The following is an 11,182-nucleotide window of genomic DNA, read 5'->3' as shown; positions in this document are numbered from 1 at the left end:
TCTCTGTATTAAACAACATATTCCCATTGTCGCATTGTTTGCTTAACTTAATCAATATTGAGTGTCTACTATTAAAGGGGAAGAGATTTCATCCTTCTGGAGCTTAGAGTCAGATGGAGTGACTGGGTATTAATCAAAACACACAGTATGTATAAAATTGCAATTGACAAGTAGTTAAAAAAAAAAAAACAACCGAGGCGACAGGTGGTAGCTTTTATTTCATCTGAAAAGACTAGAAAGAGTTCCTAAGAGAAAGAATGAAGTGAGCCTCCCAAGAGGAGATTTTTTTTTTTTTTTTTTTTTTTAAGCAGTACAGAGAGGGCATCTTACCTCTGATCTGCCCCTCTCCCCTTTGGGGAAACAGGAACTCCCTAAGTTGCAAAGGCTGTCTTTCAACCTGTGATCCTCTTTTCTCAGCCTTCCAATTACTAGTAATACCTGATGTGGCACCATGCCCAGCCTGTGATCCTTGAGAAGCTGAGACCGGAGGATCACAGGTTCTACGACAGTCCAGTTAGTAGTGCGACTCTCATCAACATAGTAAGACCCTGTTTCCAAATAAAAATAAAATAGGGCTGGGAGAGTAACTCGGAAGTAGAATGCCTCTGGGTTCAATCCCCAGTACTGCAATAAAGAAGTAAATAAATGAACAAAAGTGTGCTCAGACTGAGGGATGCTACTGTTGGCTGTTATGGTAGTCGGCTTTTGTGTTTGTTTTTTAGTCTTTATTTTATAAAACAAGATCTCACTGCGTTGCAAAGTGCCTCGCTAAGTAGCTGAGGCTGTTCGCTAACCCTGATCCTCTGGTCTCCTCCCGGATGCTGGGATTAAAAGTGTGAGCCACCATGCCTGGCCCCATAGGAGTGAGTTTTGAAAAGAACTTGTGGCTCAAGCTTATGTGGTGGAGAACCATGTGAGACCAGGCTGAGAAGGGAGACTTGAGGTTGGCTGGTCCTGTTATTAAAGTCAGGAGATGTAACTTTTGTTTTTTTGTTTGTTTGGGGTTCTTTTTAGTTTTTTTTGTTTGTTTGTTTGTTTTTTCTAGGGATGCAGCCCAGAGGCATTCTACCTCTGAACCACACCTCCAGCCCTAATTTTTATTTGAAACAGGGTCTCACTGAGTTGCAAAGGGCCTCAACTAAGTAGCTGAGGCTTTCTTCCTGTCTCAGCCTCCCAAATGCTGGGATTACGAGCATGGGTCACCAGGCCCAGCTGAGATATAATACTTTTACTGTCTTTTTGGCTGTAGTTGTGGGAAAATTATTACCTGGAAGGGGTCAAGAATGAAGGAGTGTCTGGGTGTGGCAGTGTGCACCTGTAATCTTAGTGCTTCCCAGGATCCCAAGTTCCAGACCAGCATGCAGCAGTTCAGCTGTTTCAAATTTTAAAAAAAGTTGGAGCAGGGCATGGTGGAAACACTTGTAATCCTAGCATTCGGGAGGATGAGACCAGGGGATCGCGGTATCTGAACAGCCTCAGTTACTTCGTGAGGCCCTCTGCAACTCTGTGAGACCGTTTCCAAATAAAAAATTGGGCTGGGGATGTAGCTCAAAGGTAGAATGCCCCTGGGTTCCATCTCTAGTGCTGCAAAAAATAATTAAAATTAAAAAATAAAAGATTTGGAGCCAGACATGGTGGTGCACGCTTGTAATCCCAGCATTCCGAGGAGGCTGAGACTGGAGGATCGTGGTTCACAGATAGCCTCAGCTACTTAGTGAGGCCCTCCGCAACTTAGTAAGACCTGGTTTCAAAATAAAGAATAAAAAAAATAGGGCAGGGGGTGTAGCTCAGAGGCTGAGTGCCCCTGGGTTCCATTCCCAGACCCGCAAATAAATAAATAAAGAAAGAATAAAGAAAGAATAAAAAACTAGGGCAGGGGGTGTAACTCTTGAATGCCCTGGGTTCCATTCCCAGACAGACCTGCAAAAAAAAATAATAATAATAATAATATAAGAGATTTGGGCATGGTGGTGCACACACCCAACTGTAATCTCAGTACTTGGGAGGCTAAGACAGGATTACAGGTCTGAAGTCAGCCTCAGTAATTTAGGGAGAACTCGTTTCCAAATAAAAAATAAAAAGGGCTAGGAGTAGAGCCCCGAGGCAGAAAGCCCCTGGGTTCCACCCCCAGTACCACAAAAAAATAAATGGCCAGGGAATATCTCTGGCAACCCTTTCCCAAAAAAATGGGAATGTGTAGGGATGAGGAGATACACATAGGTATATATCAACCTATATGTATGTATCTTAATGTATTTTCAAACTGGCTTCCTCCCATTTACCATCTTTGCTTTTTTTTTTTTTTTTTTTTTTTTTTGTGGGTCTGGGAATGCAACCCAGAGACATTTGACCTCCAAGCTACACCCCCTGCCCAATTTTTTATTTTTATTTTTATTTTTTTTCTCGGGTTTGGGGATGGAACCCAGGGGCATTCAACCTCCGAGCTACACCCCCAGCCCTATTTTTTATTCTTTATTTTGAAACCAGGTCTCACTGAGTCGCAGAGGGCCTCACTAAGTAGCTGAGGCTGTCCACGAACCTCGGTTCTCCAGTCTCAGCCTCCCGAATGCTGGGATTACAAGCATGAGCCACTACACCCGGCTTATTCTTTATTTTGAAACAGGGTCTCACCAAGTTGCAGAGAGCCTCACTAAGTAGCTGAGGCTGTCTGTGAACTGTGATCCTCCTGTCTCAGCCTCCTGAATGCTGGGATTACAAGCACCACCATTCCTGGCTGCTTCCCCATCTTCAAAGTGGAACCTGGATAGCAGGGTGTGGTGACACGCATTTATAATCTCAGTACTTGTGAGGCTGGGACAGGATCCAAGGCTCAAGGACAGCCTTGGCAACATAACCTGAAATACAACCTAGCTAGAAGCTGGGCGTGGTAACACGCTTTTGGGAGGCTGAGATTGGAGGATCGAGGTTCGTGGACAGCCTCAGCTACTTAGTGAGGCCCTCTGCAACTCAGTGAGACCTGGTTTCAAAATAAAGAATAAAAAATAGCGCTGGGGGTGTAGCTCGGAGATCAAATGCCCCTGGGTTCCATCCCTAGACCCGCAAAAAAAAAAAAAAAAAAGAACAACATAGTTAGACACTATTCCAAAAAAGTAAAAACTGGGCTGGGGGGAGAAAAATGTTTGCTGTTTGGAGGATATATCATACTAGGGATTGAACTCAGGTGAGCTCTACCACTGAGCTACATCCCTCAGGCGATGCTGAGACTGGCCTTGAACCTGTGATCTTCCTGTTTTACCCTCCCAAGTACTGGGATTGCAGGCCTCCTCTACCATGCTGAATATATTTTGTATTTTAATTTTAAAACAGGCTCTTAGGCTGAGACAAGAGTATTGCAGGTTTGAGGACAGCCTCAGCAACTTAGTGAGACCCTGTTTCAAATAAACACAAAAAAACCCCACAAAAACGAAACCATGTCTCACTAAGTTGCTGAGGCTGGTCCTTGAACTTAGGAACCTTCTGTTTCAGTCTCACAAGTACTAGAATTTCAGGTGTGTACATCGGGCTCTTAGATGTATTCCTTTATATTTTTGTTTATGTTTTGGTTTTGGGGGGGTACCAGGGATGGAACCCAGGGGCATTCTACCTTCGAGCTATACCCCCAGCCCTATTTTCTTATTGCTTTTTTTTTTTTTTTTTTTTTTTTTTTTTGGTAGCACTGGGGGTGGAACCCAGAGAGGCTTTCTACCTCCGGGCTATACTCCCAGACCTATTTTCTATTTTATTTGGAAACAGGGTTTCACCAAGTTGCTGAGAGCCTCACTAAGTAGCCGAGGCTAGCTTCGAACCCTTGCGATCCTCCTGTCTCAGCCTCCCAAGCGTGGGGATTACAAGCGTGCGCCACCACGCCCTGCTTTATTGCTAATTTTGAAATAGGGTCTCACTGAGTTGCAAAGGGCCTCACTAAGTAGCTGAGGCTGTCCGCAAACCTCAATCCTCTTTCCTCGGCCACCTGAATGCTGGGATTGCAATCGTGCACCACCACCCTCAGTTTAGATGTGTTCCTTTAAAGCGGGTGGGGCAGGTGCTGGTTCAGACACCTAAGCAATGGCTGACCGGCTCCTCTCTCCCCAGTGTCGCGGCACAGAGAAGTCAAGAGTAGCCAGTCAACCAAGCACATCTTCTTCAAGAACCTCAACAAAGAAGACAAAACGAAAAACATCAGTGAAAGATGAAGGTAAAAAGTCTAAAAATCTGCATGTCCCACTTCCTCGGGTCTGGGGAGCCTGAGGGATTTTTCTGAAGGTGTAGTAAAAGCAGGGGAGAACTTTTCAGCTTGTATTCTGTGAATCCTATCTTTCTCTCCAAGTCTTGCTTTAATCTCACCTCCCCGAAGCCCTCTTTGGCCACCTGGACTCTTTCCTGTCACCAAATTCTCAAGAAGAACTTGGTTCTGATGGTCATTTTGCATTTCTTTACTGCTGGGAGCTGAGGATATCAGTGTGCAATGATTCGCAGACAGATACCTCTGCGTTTGAAATCCCGTCCTGAACTCCACTTGCTAACTACCGTAAAAATCAGGGAAGACATGCTGGGCACGGTGGTGCACACTTGTAATCTCAGTACTTGGGAGGCTGAGACAGGAGGAGGATCACAGGTTTGAGGACAGCCTCACCTAAGTAGTGAGACTCATCAACCTAGCGAGACCCTGTTTCAGAATAAAATAAAGCCGGGAGTGGTAGCACGTGCTTATAATCCCAGCATTTGGGAGACTGAGGCAAAAGGATCATGGTTCGTGGCCAAATAAATAAATAATCGGGCTGGAGGTGTAGTTTGGAGGTAGAATTTACCTCAGTTCAATGCCCAGTATCCCCCCCCCAAAAAAAAATCAGTAGGATATTTATTTATTTATTTATTTTGCTGTACTGGGGATGGAACCCAGCGGCATTCAACCTCCAAGCTACACCCCCTGCCCTATTTTTTTATTCTTTATTTTGAAACCTGGTCTCACTGAGTTCCAGAGGGCCTCACTAAGTAGCTGAGCCGTGATCCTCCCGTCTCAGCCAACCGAGTGCTGGGATTTCAAGTGTGTACCACCACGCTGGGCAGTAGGACACTTTTTAACCTTGGTGAGAGATGTGGATGGGAGTGAGAAGTTCAATTTCCCTGGGCTGGAAGCACAGCCACTTGATTCTGTGGGTCAAAAAGCAAATGCAGAGGCCCTCTGCAACTCAGTGAGACTCTGTTCCAAAATACAGAATAAAAAATAGGGCTGGGGTTGTAGCTCAGAGGTAGAATGCCCCTGGGTTCTATCCCCAGTACTGCAAAAAAAAAAAAAAAAAAAAAAGCAAAGCAAATGTATCTGCGTAGTGGGGAGATTTAGAAATAACCTGTGTGGTGGAGGTGGAGAAGTGTCAGGTCCTGGGTTTGAGGTTCTGTGACCTGGAGGCCACGTGGTCTTTGGTGAATCTATTTAACTGTATAATAGGGCGTGGACTAGGAGAAATTAATGTGATCGCGTTTTTGAAATTCGAAAAATCAACGCCACAGTTAAGGATCTGATTTCATTCTGTTCTCCTGCAGCTTCCCATCCAAAGAAGAAAGCACAAGACCGTGACATCCAATATTCTAAGATGCCCATCCCTCCCCTCCCCTCAGAACTGCCACCGATCAACATGCTTCACAGAGACGTCCTCCGGGCCTGGTGCAGTCAGCTGAAGATCAGCTCCAAAGGCCAGGTGAGGGAGGTGGGGAGACGCTGCCAGGCAAGACACCAGCCCTAGTGTTTGTTCAATACTCTTTTTTTTTTTTTTCTTGTCTTAGAAATTAGAGGCATATAAACGACTCTGTGAGACTGCTTACCCACAACAAAAGGTGAGTGGCTTTTTTTTTTTTTAATTATTTTAAGAAAGGAAGGAAGAATGAAAGGCCAGGTGTGGTGTTGAACACTTGTAATCCCAGCATTTGGGAGGTTGACAGGAGGACTGCAGTTCGAGGACAGCCTCAGCTACTACTTAGTGAGGCCCTTTGCAACTCAGTGAAACCCTGTTTCAAAATAAAAAATAGGGCTGGGGGTATAGCTTGGGGGTTGAATGCCCCTGGGTTCCACCCCCCAATACAGAGAGAAAGAAAGGAAGGAAGGAAGGATTGAGAGAGTAAAAGATTCAGTGCTTATCCTAATTAATTATTTGCTTTAACATCAAAGGTTGAGTCGAAAGCTCAGGTGTAGCTTGGGGGTAGAATGCCCATGGGTTCACTCCCTAGCACAGTAAGAAAAATAAGTTGAGTTGAGGCTGGGTATGGTGGTCTATAATCCCAGTACATGGGAAGCTGAGACAGGAATATCACAGGTTTGAGTTCAGCCTCAGCAATTTAGAAAAACCGTTTCAAAAAATAAAAATAAAGCCAGGCATGATGGCGCACGCTTGTAATCCCAGCATTAGGGAGGCTGAGACCGGAGGATCGCGGTTCTCAGACAGCCTTAGCTACTTAATGAGGCCCTCTGCAACTCAGTGAGACCTGGTTTCAAAATAAAGAATAAAAAATAGGGCAGGGGGTGTAGCTCAGAGCTTCCATCCCCAGACCCGTAAAAAAATTTAAAAAAATAATAAAATAAATAAAAAGGGTTATAGCTAGAGCCAGGAGTGGTGGAGCACGCTTGTAATCCCAGTGCTTGGAGGCTGTGACAGGAGGGTCGCACAGGTTCAAAGCCAGCCTCAGCTACTGAGTGAGGCTTTCAACAATATATTTCCATTATATATTTATTTCAATATATATTTCCAAATAAAATATAAAATAGGTCTGGGACTATAGCCCGGAGGTAGAAGCCTCTGGGTTCCACCCCCAGTACCACCAAAAAGGGAGGGGTTATAGCTCATAGGTATACTGCTCCTGGGTTCAATCCCCAATTTTTTTAATTTAATTTAATTTTATTTATTTATTTATTTATTTTGAGTAGAGGCCAGGCCCTGTGGTGCATGATGACTTTAATCTTAGCTAGGGAGATTCTCTTACTATGCCCCAGTCCTGTGTGTGTGTGTGTGTGTGTGTGTGTGTGTGTGTGTGTGTGTGTGTGTGTCTAAGGATGAAACCCAGAGGCATTCTACCTCTGAGCTATGCCCCCTGCCCTATTTTTTTTATTCTTTTTTTGAAACAGGATCTCACTAAGTTGCAAAGAGCCTCACTAAGTAACTGAGGCTGTCTGTGAACTGCGATCCTCCTGTCTCATCGTCCTGAATGCTGGGATTACAAGTGTGTGCCACCACACCTGGCTAGTCTTTTTTTTTTTTTTTAACAGTATGCATTTATCAAGCATAATAGTTTTGGGGGGCATTACTGAGGATTGAAGCCAAAGTCAGTCTACCTCCAACCTACACCCCCAACCCTTTTTATAATTTATGTATGTATTTATTTATTTTACTTATTTATTTATGGTACTGGGGGTGGAACCCCAGGGGCTTTCTATCTCTGAGCCACACTTCCAGCCTTATTTTGAAACAGGGTCTCCCTAAATTGTGGAGGACTTCACTGAGTTGCTGAGGCTGGCTGTGAACCTGTGATCCTCCTGTCTCAACTTCTTAAGTTACTGGAATTACCAGCATGTACCACAATGTCTGCCTTATATTTTATTTTGAAATAGGGTCTCACTCACTTTGGGAGTCTCCCTAAATAGCTGAAGCGAGTCTCAAACCTGAGATCCTCCTGTTTCAGCCTTCCAAGTACTGGGATTACAGGCATGTCTCACATTTTTATCTTTATTATCATTATTGTCTTTAATTAGCCCTGTTTGCAGAATATTCCTAACACAGCAAGAGAGGCCAGGCTGAGCATTGCAAGTGAAACAAATTCAAAAAAGAGAAAGAAGAAAACGTCCTTGGAAAGTTCTAAGGAGAGAACATGTTCCCAGGGGACCGCCCCCCCTGAAGTGACCCTGACACCTGAGGAGCTGCCTGCCCTCCAGGAGCCCCCCGCTCTCTATGAAGAAGTCAGCACCACTGTGGTGACGACCCCCGCCCAGGAGGCTATTTTGGCCTCCTGGGCCAGAGTCACAGCCAGTGCTGGGCAGGAGTACACTGTGCAGCCCCCCGAGCCTGAGGCCTCTGGTAAGCGGTCCAGGAGAAAGTAAGCTTAGCTAGTGTTGACCTCTAGTAACCTTAATAGTGTTACAACATCACCTTGGTGGCTGGTGTTTTCTGGGCCTCGCCCACAGAGCCTCTCACTCCAGTCTTGGGCAGGACTTGAGGAATGTGTTTCTAACAGTTTCTCGGGTAATACTAACTGAGGATGCTATTACAGGGAGCACACCTTGAGAACCACTGCTTTTTTTTTTTTTTTTTTGGTTGTGGTACTGGGGGTGGAACCCAAGGGTACTCTACTTCCCAACTATGCTCCTGGCACTTTTATTTCTTTATTTTGAAACTATGTTGCAGATGACCTCACTAGGTTACTGAGGCTATCCTGGAACTTATGCTCCTTGGGTCTCAGCTTGTGCCACCACACCTAGCTCCCAACTCTTTTTCTTTCCTTTTTTTTTTTTTTTTTTTTTTTTTTATGCCAGGCATTGAACTTGGATTTTCTCTCTGAGTTACACCCTAGCCTTTTCATTTTCTTTGTTAATTAGTTAATTAATTAATTAATTAATTTTTGGTGGTGGTGCAAGGGTTCCTGGAAACCCTTCTACCTCCGGGCTACACTCCCAGACCTATTTTATACTTTTTATTTGGAAACAGGGTCTCTAATAGCCGGGCGTGGTGGCACACGCTTGTAATCCCCACGCTTGGGAGGCGGAGACAGGAGGATCGCGCAGGTTCGAAGCCAGCCGTGCTGGCGTAAGAGACCCTGTTTCAAAAATATAAAATAGGTCTGGGAGTGTAGCCCGGAGGAAGGAGGGCTTCCAGGAACCCCAGTACCACAAAAAAAAATAATAAATAAATAAATAAATAAATAAATAAATAATAGCTGAGACTGGCTGTGAACCTGTGACCCTTTTGTCTCGACCTCCCAAGTACTGGGATTACAAGCGTGCGTCACCATGCCTGGTAGACCTTGTCTTAAAAATAAAAATTATGGCTTGAGATATAGCTGAGAAGTAGTATACCCTTCAACTTCCAATATCAGAAAATAAATGAGCCTATCACCAGTTGGACGTTAGGATGTGGTCCCGGTAAGTCTCTGCTAAATCTCTCTCCTCTCCCAGGGGGCAGGTGGTGTGTGGTCCACGGGAGAAGTCTCCCTGCAAACACGAATGGCTGGGTTCGACTGCAGTTCCATGCTGGCCAAACCTGGGTCCCCGAAAAACAGGGGCGAGTGAGCGCCCTCTTCCTGCTTCCTGCCTGCACCTTTCCACCCCCACACATGGAGGACAATATGCTGTGTCCCAAATGTGTCCGCAGGTAAGTCCCCCAGGCCTCTTCTACAAACACCAAGTGGGCAACTGGCTTCTGGTTGTGGGAGGGGAAAGACACACGTGAATCTTTTATTTTATTTTATTTTTATTTATTTTTGGTACTAGGGATGGAACCCAGGGGCATTCGACCTCCGAGTTACACCCCCAGCTGGTGGTACTGGGGTTTCTGGAAACCCTTCTACCTCTGGGCTACACTACCAGATACCTTTTTTTTTTTTTTTTTTTTTTTAATTTGGAAACAGGGTCTCTTAAGCCAGCAATGCCGGCTTCGAACCTGTGCAATCCTCCTGTCTCCGCCTCCCAAACCCTGGGATTACAAGCATGCATACACCACCACCTGGTTCCCGCAGCCCTATTTTTTATTCTTTATTTTGAAACAGTGTCTCACTGAGTTGCAAAGGGCATTACTAGCTGAGGCTGTTTTCCAACTGCCATCTTCCTGTCTCAGCCTCCCAAATGCTGGGATTACAAGTGTGTACCACCACACCCAGCTCACATGAATCTTACTTACACTTGCATTTCTTTTTGTGGTACTGGGGTGGAACCCAGGGTCTTTTCTACCTCTGGGCTATACTCCCAGACCTATTTTATACTTTATTTAGAAACAGAGTCTCACTGAGTTGCTGAGAGCCTCACTAAAGTAGCCAAGGCTGGCTTCGAACCTATGGGATCCTCCTGTCTCAGCCTCCCAAGCTCTGGGATTACAAGCGTGCGCCACCACGCCAGGCTCAATTACACTTGCATTACAAGCACGGTTTTCAACAAAGAGATTCAACCTAAGGAACTTTATCTCCAAGGAAAATCTTTGCCACATCAAGGCTTAATACTTCTACCTGGGAAGAGAATTCTGGAGCAGCAAAACTACACTCAAGTAATGACTAGTCCCAAACCACGCCCCTGCCCCCAGTGTATGTGTGGAGGTGCTGGAGATTGAGCCCAGAGACATTGCAGCTTCAAGCTCTGGGAATACAAGTATACAACCCCATACCTGGTTTTGTTTGTTTTTCTCTTTGGTACTAGAGATCACCTCTAGAGGTGTTCTACCACTGGGCTACATCTCCAGCTTTTTTGTAGCTGGGTCTGGTAGCGCACGCTTGTAATTTCAGCATTTGGGAGGCTGAGACCGGAGGATCGTGGTTCAAGGACAGGCTCAGCTACTACTTAGTGAGACCTTTTGGGACTCAGTGAGATCCTGTTTCAAAATAAAGAATAAGAAATAGGGCTGGAGTGTAGCTTGCAGGTAGAATGCCACTGGATTCTATCCCCAGTACCACACACAAAAAAATAAATAAAAATAGATAATTATTTTTGTTTGTGTGTGTGGTACTGGGGGTGGATCCCAGGGTCCTTCAACCTCTGGGCTTTACCTTCAGCCCTGTATTTGGAAGCAAGGTCTCCCTAAGTTGCTGAAAGCCTCATGAAGTTTCTGGGGCTGGTTTCAAATATGGGATCTTCTTGTCTCAGTTTCCCAAGCACTGGGATTCCAGGCATATGCCACTATACCCAACATTCTTTTTATTTTTTATTTTATATATATATTTGGTGGTACTGGGGTTCCTGGAAGCCCTTCTACCTCTGGGCTACAGTCCCAGACCTATTTTTTTATTTGGAAACAGGTCTCTTAAGCCAGCAAGGCTGGCTCTAAACCAGCGCTATCCTCCTGTCTCCACCTCCCAAATGATGGGATTACAAGCGTGCGCCACCATGCCCGGCAGCATTCTTTTTATTTTGAGACCGGTTCTTGCTAAATGACTTAAGCTGAACTTGAACTTGCAATCCTGCCTCTGCCAACCCCAGAGGCTGGGAACATGGGCATGT

General features: G+C 45.2%; 1 protein-coding gene across 1 annotated transcript; it reads left to right on the top strand.

Moving 5' to 3' along the window:
* Positions 1-4,065: 4,065 nt before the first annotated feature.
* On the top strand, positions 4,066-9,609 carry LOC308263495 (developmental pluripotency-associated protein 4-like; the record flags this gene model as incomplete). The annotated part of the gene is made up of 5 exons (XM_080696509.1): positions 4,066-4,195; positions 5,542-5,696; positions 5,782-5,832; positions 7,739-8,060; positions 9,155-9,609. The coding sequence occupies 5 exons, from the start codon at positions 4,066-4,068 to the stop codon at positions 9,352-9,354; spliced, it is 858 nt and encodes a 285-aa protein (XP_080552635.1). The 3' UTR covers positions 9,355-9,609.
* Between the last annotated feature and the right edge of the window lie 1,573 nt (positions 9,610-11,182).

Source organism: Muscardinus avellanarius, assembly GCF_963383645.1.
Source record: "Muscardinus avellanarius genome assembly, chromosome: 5".
Classification (NCBI taxonomy): domain Eukaryota; kingdom Metazoa; phylum Chordata; class Mammalia; order Rodentia; family Gliridae; genus Muscardinus; species Muscardinus avellanarius.
The sequence above is the reverse complement of the archived record's forward strand: the minus strand, read 5'-3'. Positions and strand labels throughout refer to the sequence as shown.